The sequence below is a fragment of the Canis lupus genome, chromosome 3 (assembly GCF_011100685.1).
Source record: "Canis lupus familiaris isolate Mischka breed German Shepherd chromosome 3, alternate assembly UU_Cfam_GSD_1.0, whole genome shotgun sequence".
NCBI lineage: Eukaryota > Metazoa > Chordata > Mammalia > Carnivora > Canidae > Canis > Canis lupus.
The window spans coordinates 28,981,035-29,002,287 of record NC_049224.1 but is presented as its reverse complement, the minus strand read 5'-3'; the positions used below and the strand labels follow the sequence as shown (position 1 = coordinate 29,002,287).

At 44.4% G+C, this 21,253-nt stretch overlaps 1 protein-coding gene across 1 annotated transcript; it reads right to left on the bottom strand.

Annotated features, from left to right (window-relative positions):
• Window positions 1–1,934: 1,934 nt before the first annotated feature.
• LOC119876155 (basic proline-rich protein-like) lies at window positions 1,935–17,582 on the bottom strand. The gene is made up of 5 exons (XM_038533677.1): window positions 17,508–17,582; window positions 16,228–16,365; window positions 15,841–15,905; window positions 3,627–3,771; window positions 1,935–3,536 (listed from the first exon to the last, which is right to left on the bottom strand). Exons 1-5 carry the CDS (start codon window positions 17,580–17,582, stop codon window positions 1,935–1,937), a joined length of 2,025 nt encoding a protein of 674 aa, XP_038389605.1.
• Between the last annotated feature and the right edge of the window lie 3,671 nt (window positions 17,583–21,253).

Genomic DNA, 21,253 nt, shown 5'->3' with positions numbered 1-21,253 from the left:
TGGGTAGTATTTTTCTATTTTAAACAAAGTAATGGCTCATGCCAGTTTTTTTTTAAATTTATTAGCTGTTCTCAGGTATAGTATCTTTTTTTTACTTCTATGCAAGAAGAGTTATAATTGGGATACGGAGGAGGCAAAGAGCAGTTTTAATTTCTGTTTTGAAGGACACCTGTATTCTGGTGGTTTATTAACTGTTCCCTCCAAAATCTTAGTAAGGATAATCCCAGGAATCCCAAGGCTAGTCAACTTTTTAATTGTCCTTTGCAAAGAAGGACCTGTTTGTCATTTTCCCTTTTGCTCACCATGCTCCAGACCTAGCGGCCTTCTCACTGTTCCAGAACACACAAAGTTCATTCCTCTACTTGCTTCCCTCTGCCTAGGATGCTTTTATTTTCCGTATGGCTTGCTTTTTTCTTATCATGTAGGTCTCAGCTCAAATATCATCTCCTAAGAGAAGTGCTCCCCAATCACCCAGCCTATAGTGATGCCCACCCCCCTCATCCAACCACCAGTACTCTTCACCACTCTATCATAGTGATGTATAGCTCTTTCATCATCTTACATTATCTTACTTATTTGCTTCTTTATTTAATGTCTTAATTTCCCATAAGAATGCAAACATCTCATTAACACGGACCTAATGTGTTTATTCACAGCTATTTGGCTTCAACACCAAGCAAAGTGCTTAGCACGTTTTAAGAACTTAATAAATGCTTGTTGAATGAAAACACGATTGAATAAGCAAATAGGGAATAAGTAAAAAGTGGGCATTAGCATGTATGTACAGAAGAGAAAAAGGATCAACACTGAGTGAACCCAGAGCAATACCGACATTTACAAAACAAGCCAACGGACCAAGGATATTTCTTCAAAGAAGATATCCAAATGGCCAAGAAGCACATAGACAATGTTCATCCTTATCCATTTGAGAAATAAAACAAAAACCGCAGTGAGATGCCACGATTTACACACTAGCATGGCTAGAATAAAAAAGATAATGTCAGTGAGGATATGAAGAAATTTAAACTCCTATGCATGGCTGGTGGGAACGCAAAATGGTACAGCCTCTGTAGAAAATAGTCTGGTAGTTCTGCAAAATATTAAACATAGCTACCACATGACCCAGTAATTCCACTCCGAGATATACACCCTATAGAAATGAAAACATATGTTCCTGCAAAAACCTGTACATGAATGTTCATAACAGCATCATTCATAACAGTCATAGAGTGGAAACAGCTCAAAGTCCATCAACTGATGAATGGATACAGTGTGGTAGGTCCATACGATGGATTATTATTCAGCCAGAAAAAGGAATGAAGTACTGACACATCCTACATGAATAAACGTTAAAAACATTATGCTAAGTGGAAAAAGCCAGTCTTGAAACACTACATTGTGGACTGTCTTATTTTCGGTGAAATGCCCAGCACAGAGTCAATCTACAGAGAGAGAGATTGTATTAGTACCTGGGTTGGGCTTAGAGGAACAGAAAGTAAGGAGTGACTGTTAACGGACACCGGGCTCCTGTTTAAACTGATGAGAAAGTCATAACATTGATTATGTTATGTAATGGTTGAACTCAATGAACTAAAAACCACTGAATAATCCATTTTAAATGGGCAAATTGTATGGTATGTGAATTACAGCTTTAAAAAGCTGATTTTACCAAAACAAGAAGAACAAGTCCATAAAAGAGACTGGAAAGGCGCCAGGAGTGCGGGCATCAGTGTTTCCTGGAGGAGAAGCTGGTTATCAGCAGCCACTTGTGCCACAGACCAGGGAAAACGGGGACTGGAGCGTCCACTGGAGCGACAAACAGGAAGGGTCTCGGCGGCTCTTGGCGACACAAACAGGGAGGCATTTCAGTTGGGGTTCCCCAGAAACAGCCCGGAAATAAGGCTTCATACAAGTGTTTCTTAGAGGATAAGAGGTCAGGCAGCGGGGAGAGAGGGCAAGGGGGAGAGAGGGCAAGGGGGGACGGCAGGAGAGGGGCCGGGTTCCTCGGGAACACCTGAGAACCGGGACTGCCCTGCTCGGGCAACGGAGGGACAGGGCAGACAGTGGGGTGCAGTGGGGTGCAGTGGGGTGAGTGCCAGACACCGAAGGCCTTGAAGAACCCAGGGCTGTGGGTAGGCCTCCGGGTCTCCGCCCGCGGGGTGGGCTGCTCCTCGGGGTGGGGCCTGGGTGCCCGGGGTCCGCAGCTCCAGGGTGGGGCCTGGGTGCCCGGGTCCGCAGCTCCGGGGTGGGGCCTGGGTGCCCGGGGTCGGCAGCTCCGGGGTGGGGCCGTGGGGCCTGGGTGCCCGGGGTCGGCAGCTCCGGGGTGGGGCCTGGGTGCCCGGGTCCGCAGCTCCGGGGTGGGGCCTGGGTGCCCGGGGTCGGCAGCTCCGGGGTGGGGCCTGGGTGCCCGGGGTCCGCAGCTCCAGGGTGGGGCCTGGGTGCCCGGGTCCGCAGCTCCGGGGTGGGGCCTGGGTGCCCGGGGTCGGCAGCTCCGGGGTGGGGCCTGGGTGCCCGGGGTCGGCAGCTCCGGGGTGGGGCCTGGGTGCCCGGGGTCGGCAGCTCCGGGGTGGGGCCTGGGTGCCCGGGGTCGGCAGCTCCGGGGTGGGGCCTGGGTGCCCGGGTCCGCAGCTCCGGGGTGGGGCCTGGGTGCCCGGGGTCGGCAGCTCCGGGGTGGGGCCTGGGTGCCCGGGGTCGGCAGCTCCGGGGTGGGGCCTGGGTGCCCGGGGTCCGCAGCTCCGGGGTGGGGCCTGGGTGCCCGGGGTCCGCAGCTCCGGGGTGGGGCCTGGGTGCCCGGGGTCGGCAGCTCCGGGGTGGGGCCTGGGTGCCCGGGTCCGCAGCTCCGGGGTGGGGCCTGGGTGCCCGGGGTCGGCAGCTCCGGGGTGAGGCCTGGGTGCCCGGGGTCCGCAGCTCCAGGGTGGGGCCTGGGTGCCCGGGGTCAGCAGCTCCGGGTGGGGCCTGGGTGCCCGGGGTCCGCAGCTCCGGGGTGGGGCCTGGGTGCCCGGGGTCCGCAGCTCCGGGGTGGGGCCTGGGTGCCCGGGGTCAGCAGCTCCGGGTGGGGCCTGGGTGCCCGGGGTCGGCAGCTCCGGGTGGGGCCTGGGTGCCCGGGGTCGGCAGCTCCGGGGTGAGGCCTGGGTGCCCGGGGTCCGCAGCTCCAGGGTGGGGCCTGGGTGCCCGGGGTCGGCAGCTCCGGGGTGGGGCCTGGGTGCCCGGGGTCTGCAGCTCCGGGGTGGGGCCTGGGTGCCCGGGGTCGGCAGCTCCGGGGTGGGGCCTGGGTGCCCGGGGTCGGCAGCTCCGGGGTGGGGCCTGGGTGCCCGGGGTCGGCAGCTCCGGGGTGGGGCCTGGGTGCCCGGGGTCCGCAGCTCCGGGGTGGGGCCCCGGTGCCGGGGGTGGGGAGCGGAAGGTGCAGGGTCCTCCGCCCAGAGCGGGTCGCGGGCCCACAGGCCGAGGGGAGGGAGCCGCGGCCCCGCCTTAGCCCCCCGCGCAGCCCGCAGCCTGGTTGGTCTCTCCCGCGTCCAGCCGACCCGGAGGGGACCCGGCTACGCAGTCTGCTTGCCTGGCACTGGCTCCATCCAAGGGGACGGGGAGGACAACAAAGCTGTTTGAGTTGTTTCTTTTTGCCTTTTTACCGATTCCACACCCAAATTAGTAGACCTCTCGTCTGTCCGGGGTGGAGCCGGGTCCCCTCCTGGCTGGATGGAGGAGCGAAGCCGGTGGAGACGCGGCCGAACCCTCGGCCCCGGGCTCAGCCGCAGGCCCCCGCCGGGTGACTTCCTCGGGGCAGGAGCTGTCACACTCGCTTGAGTCCCTCGTGCTTCGGTCTCTCCGGCACGTGGTTTCCCTGTAAATGCTTCTCAGCTGGATGGAGCTGGGGGGCTGGGGGGGACCCCTAGGGGCCCTCGCCCCTGAGTTTCCGCCCGCCCGGCTGGCCTCCTATCCTCCTATTGGACTTCTCTTGGGTCTGTTTTCTGTGTAGGCCCGTGGCGGGCTCCTGTTCAACCAAGGCTTAACCCGCCCCCCGCCCCCCACCCCCACCCCTGTCTTCACCCTCACTCTCACACACCAACATGGGTTTTGTCCTCTCAAACCTGAGGAGAAACTCTCCTTTATCTTCAACAACTGTACTCCTTTTCTTTCCCTGGTGACAGTACCATTTCAGGTAATGGCCCTGACTGGGCCTACAATTTTAAATTTTGCAGATCATATTTCAAAAGACATTTGTGGGAGCGCCTGGGTGGCTTAGTTGATTAAGCATCTGCCTTCAGCTCAGATTTTTTTTTTTAAGACTTTACCTATTTATTCATGAGAGACACAGGGAGAGAGAGGCAGAGACACAGGCAGAGGGAGAAGCAGGCTCCATGCGGGGAGCCCGTCGTGAGACCCGATCCCGGGACCCCAGGATCACGTCCTGAGCAGAAGACAGACACTTGACCGCTGAGCCACCTGGGCGCCCGCAGCTCAGGTCTTACCCTCAGGGTCCTGGGATCAAGCCCTGGCTTGGGGTCCCTGATCATCTGGGTCTGCTTCTCCCTCTTCCTCCGCCCCTCCCCCCAGCTCATACTCTCTCTCTCTCTCATTCTCCATCCCTCTCTCTTTCTCTTTAATACAAATTAAAAAAAAAAAAAGATTTGTGAAACAAAGATTTGCCAACCTAATAAAAACATCAAAAATTGCCATCTATCATCACTATGACTTCATGTGAGAAACAGCATTTAACAACAGCAAAAAGCCTCCCCCAAATAGGAAGCACATATTTTCAGAATGAGGTTTGATGGGTGCCTTCTAAGAGAGCACAGTGGTAAATTTATGATTTTCCTTATTTTTTTCATTGTGCTGTAAGTTGGTCAAAATTTTGCCAAAGATGGATGTTGAGAAACACTGCTCTATACTCTAGAGTAGAGTTTGAAGCCAGGTGAGATCCTGGGTGGAAGAGAGAGGTATTCGGGGGCCAGATAAGGCCGTAAGTAGACATGTACCCACATTATCTGTGCTTTCGTGAGGCTGGTCCTGATTAACAATATCCACAGCTTAAATGTCTGACTCTTGGTTTCAGCCTAGGTCGTGATCTTATGGTTGTGATATTGAGCCCCAGGTCAGGCTCCATGCTTAGTGTAGACTGCTTGAGATTCTTTCTTCCTCTCCCTCTGTCCCTCCTGCTCATGCTTTCACCCATTAAATAAATAAATAGATAAACAAACAAATCTTAAAAAAAAGAAAAACAATATCTACAGCTGAACAAGAAGTCTAGGTCCTTCTTTCCTGCCCTCTAGTTTCTAGAACACTCACCTGCCCCCTATACTCAACCCCCACCCAATCTAGTTTGTTCTTCACTTCTCTTGGGCAATTTCTGTTTCTTTACAATGTTTTATATTCTAAACACCAGTTTAAAGAAATTAATGTTCAGATATTCTTTTTTTTTTTTTTTTTTTTTTTTTTTTTTTTTTTTAAATTTTTATTTATTTATGATAGTCACAGAGAGAGAGAGAGAGGCAGAGACACAGGCAGAGGGAGAAGCAGGCTCCATGCACCGGGAGCCTGATGTGGGATTCGATCCTGGGTCTCCAGGATCGCGCCCTGGGCCAAAGGCAGGCGCCAAACCGCTGCGCCACCCAGGGATCCCAATGTTCAGATATTCTGATGATATTTGAAAACTATTTTTATTGGGAGAGCAAATGAAATTAGTTACCACGGTAACTTGTTACTGAAGCCTTTCAGTTCTTGGCCTTTGTTTTCCAAAGGTATTTTAAACTTAGTCTGTCAGAAACAATGGCCAACCCAGTAGCAATGAGCAACCTGGTGTCCAGTTTGTGTCTTTATTTTTTTATTATTATTTTATTTTATTGATTTTTTTCTTTTTTCTTTTTTTTTTAAGTATGCTCCACACCCAGCAAGGATCCCGACACAGCCCAAAGATCAAAACCTGAGCTAAGAGTTGGATGCTTAACCAATCAAGCCTCCCAGGAGCCCTTGGATTATTTTTAAATGCAATTTCCTACTAGGAGGAATCAGTGCTCCTTGGAAATGTGACTGATTTCAGGACTGAACAGAGTGAGCCTGAAATACCTTGTCATATCAGAAAGCAAGAAAACTATTGAAGGCAATCAAGTTCACGTCAAAAGACACAGGAGCCAACTGAAAGTCCACTTCCTAAAGGTGAAATAGTCTGAGCATCAAAAAGAATAACTAGTATAATGTGTTGGAATAATCAAATATATTAAAATTTATAAGTGCAAAAAAATTAAAAATAATTGATAACTTTGGCTGGAGCCCAGAAAACAACTTATAGTCTGGACGTTGTTAACTAAAAGGAAGGACTCCACATTCCTCCTGCCTCTTCTGCTCCAACGATACCTCAAGGAAACCAAACTTGTTAAGGCAAAGTTCTTCATAGAATAATTATAGTTCACAAATGCAGAGGAATGACATAATTATGTCACTATTTTTCTACCTCTTAATGAAATAATGGATGCTCTCCTGCCAGAATGACTGTGTAGAGATGACAATCTATAGGAATAAAACAAAGCAGACGACTTGCTTCCCATGAAGTGTCACCGGGTATATAGTGACATGTAGGTCCGGGCTACTTACTCTTAGTGTACCTCCCAACTGAGAGACTCTGAAACTGCAGGAAGGCTTCACTGTTTATTTAGGAACATATAAGAATAGCAGTAAGAGAGGCGGAAGGGTGGGCGAAAAAGCTAGTTTCTTTTCTACTAATTTTGTAAAAACCTTGAAAATATGTTAAGGAAACCTAACTCAAGGGATGGCTGGGTGGCTCAGCAGTTGAGCATCTGCCTTCAGCCCAGGGTGTGACCCCGGGGTCCCAGGATCATCAGGCTCCCTGTAGGGGATAATAAATAAAGTCTTAAAAGAAAAAAAAAAAAAAAAAAAAAGGAAACCTAGCTCAAAATTGGAGGTAGGAAGCCAAGAAGGGAGGGCTCTCAGAGGCCTGTACCACCCATTGCGGTTTGCATAGCTCACCAGGAAGAAGGAAGATTTCTTCTTGGTCCAGCAAAAGCCAGCTACCCTCACCTGCAGCCAATAAGAAGTCACCATCACTTCAAACTCTCATTTTCCTCTGGTGAACTTTTGTTCAAAACAACCCCTCCCAATTCCCCTTTCCTCAATAAAAGGACGGTCTCCTCCTTTGGTCTCCAGACTTGCCTATGGTTCTCCATAGTTTGCTTGTCCCAAATAGGAATTTTTCTGTTAATCTTGAACAAACATGATTTTTCTGGCTGAATCACTTACCTTTTCTTTTTCTTTTTAAAAGATTCAAAAAAACAGAGAAAAAGAGGGAAGAAGCTAGTTCAACACAAAGCTGGTTTGATTGTTTCCTGTTGAAGCAGGTTGGAACAAAAACAGTTAATGCCTATTGAGTACTTACTAATCACAAGTCACTGTGCTGAGCCCTTTACATTGCATCCAACACTATGATAGGTACTATTATCCCCCTTCTACAGATGAAGAAACCGAAATTTAGAGAATTAAAATGATACCCCTTTTCCATCCATGAACCTGCTAAACACATTAGATAAATCTGCTTCCTACTCTGTGGCCTTTGTCCATCCTGTTCCTTTAGCCTCACACCTGCAGCTGCTATTTTTGAACAAACCCTATGTTCTAGTAATCTGTTCATTTACATGTATCAATTCATTATAATGCTCACTCAGACTCCAAGAGGGGAGTCTTATTGCCCTCATTTTATAAATGAATAAACTGAAGGGCAAAGAAGTAAATTGCCCAAAATGATACAGCCAGCAGAGCAGGGTTTCAAACTGACCCCAAAGGCTGTCCTTTTGTTGTTGTTGCTGTTTTAGAAAGAGAGGGAGCATGAGCCAGGGGGAGGGGCTGAGGGAGAAGGAGAATCCCAAGCAGGCTCCATGCCCAGGGTGGAGCTCAACATGGAGCTTGATCTTAGGACCCTGAGATCATGCCCTGAGCTGCAATCAAGAGTCAGACACTCAACTAATTGAACCACCAAGCGCCCCACAAAGCCTGTCTCTTAATCACTACCCTGTTATCTGCAGCTCAGATGATTCCTCCTCTGTTACCCATAGACTTATTCCCTCACTTTTGGTACCACTCTCATGGTGTCACCCAAGTTTATGTAAGGTCGGGATGGTGTCCATTCAGCAAATACCTATCAGCCAGTTTATTATGCAGATACTGAGTCTTCAGCAGTGCCTAACACAAAGCTGATGCTTCATAAATGTCGTGTGAACTGCATCACAATTCTTAAGATCAGGATGAAACAAACCACTACTTATAGTCAATATTTTTAAATGAACTATATAGTTATTTCCTCCTTCCCCCCAAATATTTACCTAAGTAAAATACTGTCTATCATAGTGGGAATCGTTGTTTTAGATATGTGATAGCCTGAACAAATGTAGAATTTCATCAGGACTGGCAATAGTACAAAACTCTGAACAGTAATGTGGTATTGTGGCTCAGATCAGAAACCGTTGACTTCTTGAGGCAGAGAAAAGCCAAGAAGCTCTAAACACGTGTTCTTTCTCTGGAGTTAGCAACTTCCCCTGTAGATCCTTTAAAATTATAAATTGACACTCTAACACTTTTTAATCTTAACACTGCTGATAAGATATAATTGTTCAAAGTGGAAAAGAAAAAAACCACTCTTCATTATTTAATGCAAATGAACCAAATTGGAAAAATTACGTGTTTCCTCCTCTGAAAAATGTCTCTTATTTTTATCATCCTCAGTCCTTTGTTTTATATCATTTACACTCAATTCAGAAAATGCCTGTCTAAATTCACTTTCTTAGCTTAAGTTACTAACCCCTTGTTCTTGTATTTGACACTAACTCAAATAGCCTTGAAACAATTATCCTCTCTATTCCCTTCAGAATTGTCTATACTTTAATGAGTTCCCACTTAATCTCTCCTTTGCCAAAGAATACCACTCTGATTAGCTAAGATCCTTAAATCCCCATGTGGATCTCTTGCCCTCTGTTGTACCTTTTCCATTTCTATAATATCCTTTTATAATAAGGTGACTGGAATTGTGCATAGTATTCCAAATGTGGCCCTGCCAATCCTCACAAAGAACCTGGATAATTCCCTGGATTTATATTCAATCTCTCTTCTTAAGCATCCTAAATGAGGGCTCTTACCCCGTCTTTTTGGCCATTAAACTCTGAAAATTTGAAATGTTGAGTTTTCTTCTATTTCCCTTTTATCCATCTAAATTTCTAGTTTCCAAACACACTAGGGAATTTGGGACCATTTTGGCAACTAAATATGCAGTATTTTTCAATGTTTTTGGGGCATAAAGAAAATACACATGTCTTTCAGAGAACAGGAGCTAGTGACAACACTGGGTTTGTTTTGCACACACCTCATCTCTTACTCCTCCTTAGCACCTTCTTCAAAGGAGGAATTGGGTGAATTCCTGAAAGCTGAAGATGAGGCTGGAGTAGAGAAGAAATAGCAGAGCCTACTCAGTGATGAACATTCTTGAGTAGAAAATTTGGTGAATTCAGGTCTTTGAAAAGATCACTGGGACCTAAAGAATATACCACTTCAGGGGCAAGTGGGTGATTCATTGGTTGAATGTCTGTCTGCCTTTGGCTCAGGTTGTGATCCCGGGGTTCTGAGATTGAGTCAGCTCCCCCTAGGGAGCCTGCTTCTCCCTCTACCTATGTCTCTGCCTCTCTCTCTGTGTCTCTCATGAATAAATAAATAAAATCTTAAAAAAAAAAAAAAAAGAATACACTGCTTCAGATGGTTTTGCATCTAATCTTAAACATGCACATCTGCACACACACACACATACACAGGATATACATGTTCACCTTGTATATCCTAGCTCCTTAGTCAGTAGGAGTTATCTAACTTGCTTGGAGATAAAGGGTAGACTGACCATTCCAGGCAGAGGGAACCACATGTGTTGTCTTTTCCAAGCTAGCCTCAGAAGTCACAAAGCACCATTTCTGTTATGTTCTATTTATTTAAAATGAAATACTAATGCCAATTCATATTTAAATATGAGGTGGGGTATGAGTTTTACCTGTTAATGGAGAAGCAGCAAAGATTTTGACATGGTAATGTGGTAATTTGGGAGTAAACTCTATAAATGGATTCCCAGCTTGGTTTCATTTCTATTGTCAAGACACTCGAAAGAGAGAACATAGCCTTTCACAGAATGCTTCTGTAAGGATCTGATGCTTACTTGCCATATCAAGATACACGACTGGAATCTCTGTCTCCAAATTGATCCTGCTCATTATGCAAGTGACTCATACCCCTTTGTACTAAAACAATGAGAAGGGGGGAAGAATGGAGACTGTTAGTCTATCTGGGAGTCACAGATATTAGGCAAAGCAGTCAAATCCTCTATGATAGAAGCTGCCTTAATCAATAGAAAGTAGAAGAAAAAAATATATTAATGACAGATACAGGTTTTTTGAAATTGAACTTAGAAATATCTAGGTTAATGACTTATTTTTCGATATGAAAATTCTGCTGATATTGACTATTTTGCTCTCACAAATGTCAAGCCATTTATTGTACGGTTAAGATGCCCATATTTTCAATAGAAGTATTTCCTTTTAAATGTTAAGAGATATCAACCCTGAAATCAATTCATTTTCTCCTTGTGCTAAAAATTAGAATATCATAGCAGGACACAGTCTAATTGATGTTAACAAGATCAGTGCAAAAAAAGAGACCCAAAGTCTTCTATTTGATTTTCCTTTTAGGACTTGCAACTGATTAATAGTAGCTATTTTTTTTAAAGATTTTATTTATTTGTTCATGAGAGACACACAGAAAGAGGCAGAGACACAGGCAGAGGGAGAAGCAGGCTCCTCACACGGAGCCTGATGTGGTACTTGATCCCAGGACCCTGGGATCACGACCTGAGCTGAAGGCAGACACTCAACCACTGAGCCACCCAGGCGTCCCAATATTAGCTATTTTGAATTCATCTGCACTTATTGATCTTACGTGTCAGAAATCAATCAATAATCAATCAATATGTTCTCTGAACTAAGCAGTGAATTTGGGAACACTCAATTCAAATCTTAGCACTGCCATGGTGACCCTACTCCAGCCACTTATCCTTAGTTAAACCGCTTCTCACTTTTCTTCATCTATCAATATGGCACTGTCTGCTTTTGCCATAATAAAAATAAGTTGATTTGCAAAGGGTAACTCCTATTGTCTAGTTATTTTCTCCTGCAATGCTGTGCTTATAATTCCAGAAGCAGCTAAGAAGGGAAAAATTAGGGTAGTGCAGATTCAACCCATAGATTTACTCTCACTGTGAACACTAATGCCTTAGATATAATATAGGCAGTTGAATATTTTCCATAAAAAATGTATTCATTATTGAGACTAATATGAACTTGTTAATATTCTGGTTAACTATTGATACGTAACAAACTACTCTAAGACTTAGTGGCTCAAAACAATAATTTATTACTAGTATAATATGCATCATGATTTTGTGGTAAGGAATTCAGATAGGACAATGAGGATGGCTCATCTCTTCTTTATGAAGCCTAAGACCTTAGCTAAGATAACGGAGAAGACTAGGAGCTGAAAAACTGGTGCTGTCTGGGTCTGTCTTTTTCTCCCTCCGTCCTCTCCTTCAAGACACATAACTGAATTTGTTTCTCCACACACCCTCTCCATATAGTTAGGCTGGGCTCACTCACAGTATGGAAGCCTCAAGGCAGTCATCTCTCTCACATGGCAACTGAGGGCCCTAGGAAAGTATATGCCCATGAACAGAAACCAGAAGATACAAATTCTCTTAAATAAATGTTGGCCCAAACTGACACAATGCTGCTTCCATCATATTCCCTTGGTCAAAGTAGGGGCCACACAGATTCTGGGGAAAGAAACATAGATTCCACATCTCAACTGGAAGGGTTTTAAAGTGTCTGAACCTCTTTAAGTCCATTACACTTATTTGCATCCTACTATGCTTTAACATGTAGCAAGCACTTTAGCTTCTGATAATGGAAGAGAGGCTCTTATTGGACCAACCCTCTTGTTTTCTTTGGACCATAGATAACAACATAAATACTGTACAAAATATAAATAAACAAATACTTGAAAGCACTGGAGAGCAACCAAAAGCAGACACTGGAATGGAGTCAACGATTGGAGGAAAGAACGGTACTGGATGACTTTTTCATTTTTTTATGGCTATTTACCTAAGGACAGGCCCTAATCCATGCTGAGCAGAGCAGCTGACGCTAAGACATAAGATCTGAAGTCCTACCAGCTTGAAGAATAAGAGGAAAGCGTTCGGAGTACCCATAGCAGTCTAAAAGTGAAGTGAGGGATGCCCAAACAAGGGAGAGACAGAGAGAGAGCTCCAAATGTTGTGTATGAACTGTGCGAGGCCTCTGGTTGACCACAGAACCACTTACATGTAGGGCAGACTCCAAGTAGCCCTGGTCAGACTGGAAGCGCTAAATAAGATTTCACTTGCTGTCAAAGCAAGTTAGTGGCCGTTATATTCAAAACAAAACAAAACAAAAACCATTAACTTTCAGAAGGACAAAAAAGAATCACAAGAACTCAGGGTCTTTTTATATATCATTCAATGCCCAGAATACCATTCTTAATGTATAAATATATTAGGAAATGTGACTTGGACTCAAGAGAAGATGGAATCAATGAAGATCAACCCAAAGATGATCCACATTTTGAAATCAGCAAAGAGTTAAGAAACAGTAGTTATAATTATACTTAAGGACATAAAGGTACAAAAGCTTAATGAATGAACAAATAAGAAATCTCAATAGAGGGGCACCTGGGTGGGTCAGTTGGTCAGCACCTGACTCTTGATTTCAGCTCAGGTCATGATCTCAGGGTCATGAGATCAGCCCTGCATTGCCCAGCATGGAGCCTGCTTAATAATCACTCTCCCTCTCCCTTTACTGCTCCCCTCCACCCAGCTTGTATGCATGTGAGTGTGCGCACGTTCTCTCTCTCACTCACTCTTTCTCTCTCTCCCTCAAAAAAAAAAAAACAAAAACAACAAAAAAAACAAAACAAAACAAAACAAAAAAACAAACAAACAAAAAAACAGTCTAAATAGAGAAATAGAAACTATTAAAAAATGAATCAGGGATCCCTGGGTGGCGCAGTGGTTTGGTGCCTGCCTTTGGCCCAGGGCGCGATCCTGGAGACCCGGGATCAAATCCCACATCGGTCTCCCGGTGCATGGAGCCTGCTTCTCCCTCTGCCTGTGTCTCTGCCTCTCTCTCTCTCTCTCTCTCTCTCTCTCTGTGACTATCATAAATAAATTAAAAAATAAAAATAAAAAAAAACAAAAGACAAAACAAAACAAAAAAAAAATGAATCAAATGGAAGTCCTAGAGGGATGCCTGGGTGGCTCAGCAGTTGAGTATCTGCTTTCGGCTCAGATCATGATCCCAGGGTCCTGGAATCGAGTCCCACATTGAGCTCCCTGCATGGGGCCTACTTCTTCCTCTGCCTGTGTCTCTGCTTCTCTCCATTTGTCTCTCATGAATAAATAAATAACATTAAAAAAAAAAAAAACAGAACTCCTAGAAATGAGAGATAAGTTATCTAAAATAAAAATTTGCTGGTTACACTTTGTAGAAGAAAAGAGGTGACAAAAGGAAAGAGTCAGTGAATTGGAAGACCAATCAATATAAATGATTCATTCTGAAGAACAGAGAGGGATAAAAATGAAAAACATGAACAGATCCTCAAGGACCCGTGGATCAGAAAGTTTAGCACATGTGAAACTAGAGTCCCAAAAGTTGAAGAAAAAGAGAATGGGGCAGAAAAAAATATTTAAAGAAATGACCAAAATTGCCAAAATCTGGTAGAAAACCTAGATTTTCAGATTCAAGAAACTTAACAAACCATAAGATGAATAATTTTTTTAAAAAACTATGTTCTACGCATATCATAGACAAACTTCTGAGAACAAAAGATAAAGAGAAAATCTTGAAAGCACTAGAGAAAAATAATGCTTTACACACAGGGAAACAACGGTAAGAATTAAGGCTGACTTCTTGTCAGGAACAAGAGGCCAAGAGAAATCTTTAAAGTGCTGAAAGAAAAACACCACTGTTGACCTGCAATTCTATATCCAGCAAAAATAATCTTCAGAAATGAAGACAAAATAAAGATGTTCTCAGATAAAAACAAGGCACCTGGGTGGCTCAGTGGGTTAAGGGTCTGACTTTAGCTCAGGTCATGATCCCAGGGTCCTGGAATCAGCCCTGAGTCAGGCTCCTCACTCAGCTGGGAGTCTACTTGTCCCCCAGCTTCTTGTGCTCTGCCCGGCTTGCACGTGAGTATGTGTGCTCTTTCGCCAAATAAATAAAAGCCTTAAAAATCCCCAGAATATCAAAAAAGATATAATGCCTTGCCATCTCTGATTGAACTTATTAATGTTAATTTAGGACATAAATATATTTTGCTCTTTTGGAAGTCCCGGCTAGTCTGCCAGTCCAGTTACTTGGGCTAGCTCTTATCTGTACACAAATTCCTCACATGCCAAGTCCTACTTCTGCCTCCTTTCTCCTGTGTATCAAAAAGTATGGAAAGCTTGGGCAGCTCTGGTGGCGCAGCGGTTTGGTGCCACCTGCAGCCCAGGGCGTGATCCTGGAGACCCTGGATCGAGTCCCACGTCAGGTTCTCTGCATGGTGCCTGCTTCTGTCTCTGGCTCTCTCTCTCTCTGCGTCTCTATGAATAAATAAATAAAATCTTAAAAAAAAAAGTATGGAAAGCTTATTGACTGAACAGTAATAAAAAGCGATAATTTTGAGCAAGTACTCTGTGCCAAGACCTGTCTATGGATATTACATTTAATCCTTATCCTTATCAACAGTTGGGGCTGATAATATCAGGACAAAATTACAGATGAGAAAACAGGCTGACAGAAACTAATTACTGGCAATGTGTCCAAGGTCACACAACTAGATAGAATCAGGCCCAAGTAGAGGTCCTTGACCTGCTTGAATAATATTTCATGGACATTTATATATAGCTTGAAAATTGACTAAGTCCCTTACAGACTTCTTCCAAGAGCTTCCTTGTACTATTGGAATCACTCTAACACTTTTATTTAAAGGGCAAAATTTCAGGCTAACACTCCAAAGGTTGGTTAATTGCCCACTTAGTGCTTGCCCTCTCCCTCTCCCCACATTCTCCCTCCTTTGGCAACGGAGGACACCCCCACCAGCTCCCAGCTCACCACACACCTCTGCTCAAGCTGGGCTCACAGGTTCCCAGCTAGAAAATGTATTCCCCAGCCTCCCCTGAAGCTAGGTGTGGGCATGGAACCAAGTGTTGGCAACTGTGATGTAAGTGTTTCCAAGTGCAGCCAGAGCTCAACTTCTGGTTCTTTTTTTTTTTTTTTTAATAAATTTATTTTTTTATTGGTGTTCAGTTTGCCAACATACAGAATAGCACTCAGTGCTCATCCCATCAAGTGTCCCCCTCAGTGCCGGTCACCCAGTCACCCCCACCCCCCGCCCACCTCCCCTACCACCACCCCTAGTTTGTTTCCCAGAGTTAGGAGTCTCTCACGTTTCTGTCTCCCTTTCTGATATTTCCCACTCATTTTTTCTGCTTTCCCCTTTATTCCCTTTCACTATTTTTTTATATTCCCCAAATGAATGAGAACATATAATGTTTGTCCTTCTCCGATTGGCTTAGCATCATACCCTCCAGTTCAACTTCTGGTTCTTAAAGAAAAGTGCACTTGCATTAGATCCCCTACTCCCCTTCCTGAGGGCTGGGAAAAAGCAAACATGAGCCTCTGCTGTGGACAGCGAGATGGAAGCCACACGTGCAAGGCGCAGAGCCAACTTGCTCACCAGCCCTTAAACATGGCTCCGGATGGCTCACTGCTGAACCAGGCACGGATTACCTTTATGACAACCTAAAGAAAACCAAAAGATTAAAAAATTCAAAGACATTTCTTGAAAACCCAGGCATGTGGCCACCTCTGTGACTTTGACATTTTACCTGACCTCTCTAAGCTTCTGTGTTCCTGTTTCTAGAGCGGGGTGATTATTTTTATTTTCCTTGTAGGGCTGGCCTGAGGATGGAGTAAGAGAATATGTGCAAACATCAGCACAGAGCAAGAGGCCACGCCTGCGACATGTATTGTGTGCCACCTGGCTAGATACTATAGAATATGTGGACATAGACACAGCCTCTGCCTTCAAGTACCAAGTACCCAGTACCTCGGAAAAGATTACCTGCTTAATGAACACTGTTGACCTACAAATGGCAACAGAGAACATGCAGCTTCTAGGACAGGTGGAAATGATGCCATAGGCCGTTCTCATCTGCACTTGACAACCGTTCTTCCTAACCATTCCCAGCTCTTCATCTCTCTTAAAACAACGAAGGGAAACAAAAACAAAAACAAAAAACCCTCAAAACAATAAAGGGTGTTTTCTTAAAACCTCCTTTTCAGGCCAGCTCATTACTGAATTACTAGGATTATAAATTTCCTTTAACAAAAGAAGTTACTATTTTCAGCTGTATTATTAGACTCACTTCCTAGTCCTGCTCCCACCTCCAGCCCAATCTGAGCTTCCCTCAATTCTCTTTCAAAAGAGTATTTAATATATTTAGAAGGTGCTGGCCTAGTGTTCAGCATTCAGTTCGTGTCCTCAGCAACAACAGAGGAAAGGTTAGAAATATAAGCGCAGCCCCTTGTTTATTGCAATTTCACAGCTGTGGCAAATGGCACAGACTTGGCAGGAGGAATTAGTTAAAACTTGGCAGTGATACTTCCTTTCCCCTCACTGCATCTCCTTTCAGGGTGGTTGCCAGTTAATACTTATAATATGTTAATCTGTGAAAATAAGGACTAAAAGAAGGACAAGGAAAGGAGGGATTGGGGAATGCTTGGGCTAGGCGGGGAGGGCCAGACTGGCCAGAGAGGAGGGAATAACAAAATGGCAGAGAAGGGAAGAAGAGGCAGAGGATAGAGCAGAGCAGTGCACAGTTTGGGTAGATGCAGAGTCAACCATTAGATGAAAAAGGGGAAAGAAGTTATACACATGAAGAGTCAGTTTTCTCTCTCTGGCAATGATACGAGGATGATGGGGGAGAAGTATAGTAATAGTGTCGAAACTTGACTCCCTTTTTTGGATTCTGGCAAGGTTAGAAGAGCATCATTTGTATTGGTTCTAAGGTTCTAAGGCAGTCATCTCCCTGCCTTGCCTCCTCCCCACCAGTCCTGCTTCTGGTGATATGGGATTACCAACATCTTTTCGTCTAGGAAGAGTTCAAAGATGGCCAGACTCTAACTCTCTGACCCTAAATTCTAGCCTCCCCACAGGGTTTGGGCACCCGAGATTGGCCAGGACCTAGTGATGAGACAAAGTGTGGTGCTGAGGGTCTAAGTGACATGTTAGTGGAGCTCTCATGCTATGGGGCCCTGACATATTTAAGAATAATGCCTCCAACCTGCTGGACAGACCCCAGTACCTGAAGTTGCTGCCTCTATTCCCAATGCCTTACCAACCTCCGCCAATCCACGGAGCTGTTCAACTGTCATAGAAGAGACAGGGGTGATTCGCCTCCCCATCTGCCATACCATGGTAGGAGAAGGCTAAGAGAGAAATGCAAACACGGAGAGGAAAGTGGACTAGACATCTCAGGGATGACAACATGCTATGAAATCTTAACCTCGATTTCTAGGTACTTCTACTAGTTTTGGCTCAGCAGTTATGAAGCGACTGCCTTTGGAACAAACAATTTCTCTTTCAATAAATATGCCCAGCTCAAGAAAGCCTAGATCAAGGTGGCATTAATGTTTAAGTAAGCACATCTGGCTCTATATTCTTTCCATGTAAAAGAAACATAATTTTTGCAAAAGGTCCCGAATGAACATTTTCAATAGTATCTGGATTCATTTATCACATGAAGTACTGGTGTCCACATCTGGGCTGTGTGACTTCATTCCTCTATCCTTCAGATGCCTTTTCTTTGAACTATTACAGGCCAGCTCCTTCTACTTCCTATCATGATTCAAATTCCCTCCACATTGGCAAAACCTCAAGAAAGCCAGGAAAAAAACCTTGTCTTCAGCTCAAGCCCCAGCTCTGCCTCCATAGGAAGGCAATTCCATGAGCCATCTCCCTCTAGTAGAAAGATGGTCAGAGGGGTGCCTGGGTAGCTTAGCCTCTGACTCTTGATTTTGGCTCAGGTCAGGATCTCAGAGTCATGGTATTGAGTCCCAATCAGGCTCTGTACACAGTGAGAGTCTGCTTGGGATCTCTCTCTCCCTCTCCCTCTCCCTCTGCCCCTCCCTCCCTTGCAGACATGCACTCCAAATAGACAAATAAATAAAATCTTAGAAGAGAAGGAAGGAAGGAAAGAAGGAAGGAAGGAAGGAAGGAAGGAAGGAAGGAAGGAAGGAAGGAAGGAAGGAAGGAAGGAAAGAGTGATGCCTGGGTGGCTCAACCAGTTAAGCATCTGCGCACCTGCCTTTGGCTCAGGTCATGATCCCAGGGTCCTGGGATCCAACTCCCGCATCAGGCTCTCTGCTCAGTGAGGAGTCTGCTTCTCCCTCTCCCTTTGCCCCTCTCCCTGCTTGTACCTTCTCTCTCTCTCTCTCTCTCTCTCTAATAAATAAATATAACCTTTAAAAAAGAAAGAAAGAGAGAAAGAAAAAGAAAAGCCATTAGAGAGTAAAGTGCCTTTCACCAGCTCAAAATAAGCCACTTTCATTCCCAGGAACCTACCAAAGAAAATGCTCAGCTCTCTCTCCATCAGTGGTTTGAACTTTTCAGTTCCACTTGAGACAGATTTGAGTTGACCTGTCAAAGGCTGAGATAAAGTTGGCAGTTGAATTTGAAGGAAAAAGAATGGGAAAACACAAGTTGTTGGTTATTTCCTCTATGTGTGTTATTTCCTCTTAAGTTATAAAAGCCTTTTCTGCTGATTTTGTATACATGTCCCTAGTACAAATAATAGATACTTCCTTTTGGAAAAGTAGTCACCAGCTGAAATTGAGAAGGTTTATGTATAAAGAACTCATTTGTCACAAGGGATAAAAGCCGTGTGGTATATTGGGTATAAACACAAGGTCTGGAGCCAGACTCCTTGCATTCAAATCTCAGGTCCTCCATTTACTACTTCTGGGACTTGGGAAAGTTATTTAATCAATGCCTCCATTTCTTCAACTATAAAATCTGAGTGTTATTAATGGTGTGAATTTCATAGAGTTGTTGGGGTGATTAAATAAGCTAACAACTGGCACGTAGCACTCTACCTGTTTTAACTATTATGATGACGGTGGTATATTCTTTGGAACATACAGCAGGTTCTTGGTTGCTGAGAGAGCCACGCTCAGAAGGAAGAGCCCTGGGTTAAGTAATCCCATTTTCCAATTGTCTTGCAACTCTGATTACTCACTCTACGAACAAAGAGAAGAGATTGAAGAAAAGATGAGCAAACAGTTAAGGTGATACTTCCAAGCCCCATTGGGCAAAACTCCCTCACCCAACCAAAGACTCTAAGTAGATAACTACAAATTAAGGAATTCCTAAAAGAAACTTAAGCTGGGCACAAAATACACTTACTGATAATGTAATTGTGAGTTTAGGATTGTGTCTGACACCAGCTGTCTCGAAATGAAACACTTGGAGCTAGAGTCACATTTATTAGCACAGAATTGATTTACAAAACTCAAAGAGGGCACGGAATTCCTATGAACTGTAAATTAGTAAATTGCTTTTTAATCTACCATAAAAGATCACTGAAAAGTCCTTTTAAAATCAAAGGTCTGCTAATTCAATCATGAACACGTTTACCCAATGGTGCTCAAGGCAAGAAGAAACTTTAAAGGCTGTGCAATTGCCATTTAAAACATATAATTTAAAAAATGATTTAAGTTTAATTACAATATCCAATGCAGATATGTGTTATTCTGAATAGGCATTGGCCTTGACACTAATATTTGTTTTAAAAATATTTTTAAATTAAATGACACTTCTCGCATTCTGTGTTTCTTGATCATACCTATTGCTCTGTGACCCAAGGAAGACAAGGGCAAGGATGACAATATTGTAGGGGCACCTGGATGCCTCCATCGGTTAGGTGTCAGGCTTTTGACTTCAGCTCGGTCTTGATCTCATGATTGTGAGTTCAGGCCTCACGTTGGGCTCTGTGCTGGGTGTGGAGCCTACTTTAAAAAAAAAAAAAAAAAAAGATGCTAATACTATAGACAGCCATACTTTTTGGGGCAGAGTGTGCTTCCCAAGCTTTCATGTACAGAGAGGACAAGAAAGTGAGGGATCGAGTTAGCCTGGCATAGGAATTATAAAATACACGCTACATCACATACAGAAAACATTCTAGTTCAGCAATCTGTCTGCCATATTATAGATGCAGAAATTGAAACCCAGAAATGTGAGGTGCTTTTCTTGCCATTAGTTACAGCCCAATGTCAGAATTTAACCCAGTCCTCTTAATTCAGTCCTTTCTCTAGTTTACCAGTTCTTTCTCTTTTTTTAAGGGTTTATTTATTTATTCATGAGAGACACAGAGAGAGAGACAGAGACATAGGCAGAGGGAGAAGCAGGCTCCATGTGGGAGCCCGATGTGGGACTCGATCCCAGGATTCTGGGATCATGCCCTGAGCCAAAGGCAGACATTCAACCACTGAGCTACCCAGGTGCCCCTCTAGTCTACCAATTCTTAAATTTGAAAGTACTTACAAGTCATCTAGAAATCTTGTTCAATGTGGTGATTCTTGCCCCTATATCAAATGGTATGAATGCAACTGGACCCAGAGATCACACTGAGAAATTCTGCACCATGGGATCCCTGGGTGGCTCCATGGTTTGGCGCCTGCCTTTGGCCCAGGGCGTGATCCTGGAGCCCCGGGATCAAGTCCCGTGTTGGGCTCCTTGCATGGAGCCTGCTTCTTCTTCTGCCTGTGTCTCTGCCTCTCTCTCTGTCTCTTTCATGAATAAATAAAATCTTTAAAGAAAAAAAAGAAATTCTGCGCCAAGTCAAGTATCTTATGGCAGATGTTTTTCAACTTATTAAGCTATTCAACTAATCAATCTGGAAATGAAAGCCATTTGAAAAATTGTACAAATCCACATCGAATATGCCGTGACTGGTAGACTTTGCTCCACAGTACACTTTTCTACTCAAGGTATGAGTGGTGGAGAAGCAGAATTGTCCTTGGCTGGGAGCTTGTTAGAAATGCAGACTCTCAGGCACTACCCCAGACCTAATGAGTCAAAACATGTGTTT

Excerpts from the sequence above, each read along its gene's own strand:
- LOC119876155 (XM_038533677.1), bottom strand. The coding sequence starts at position 17,582 with ATGGTATGGCAGATGGGGAGGCGAATCACCCCTGTCTCTTCTATGACA. Across the intron at positions 16,366-17,507 it reads AGCTCCGTGGATTGGCGGAG|AGAGATGAAGAGCTGGGAAT; the intron begins GTTGGTAAGGCA and ends CGTTGTTTTAAG. Across the intron at positions 3,772-15,840 it reads GGAGCCATGTTTAAGGGCTG|GAAGTCACCCGGCGGGGGCC; the intron begins GTGAGCAAGTTG and ends TCCTGCCCCGAG.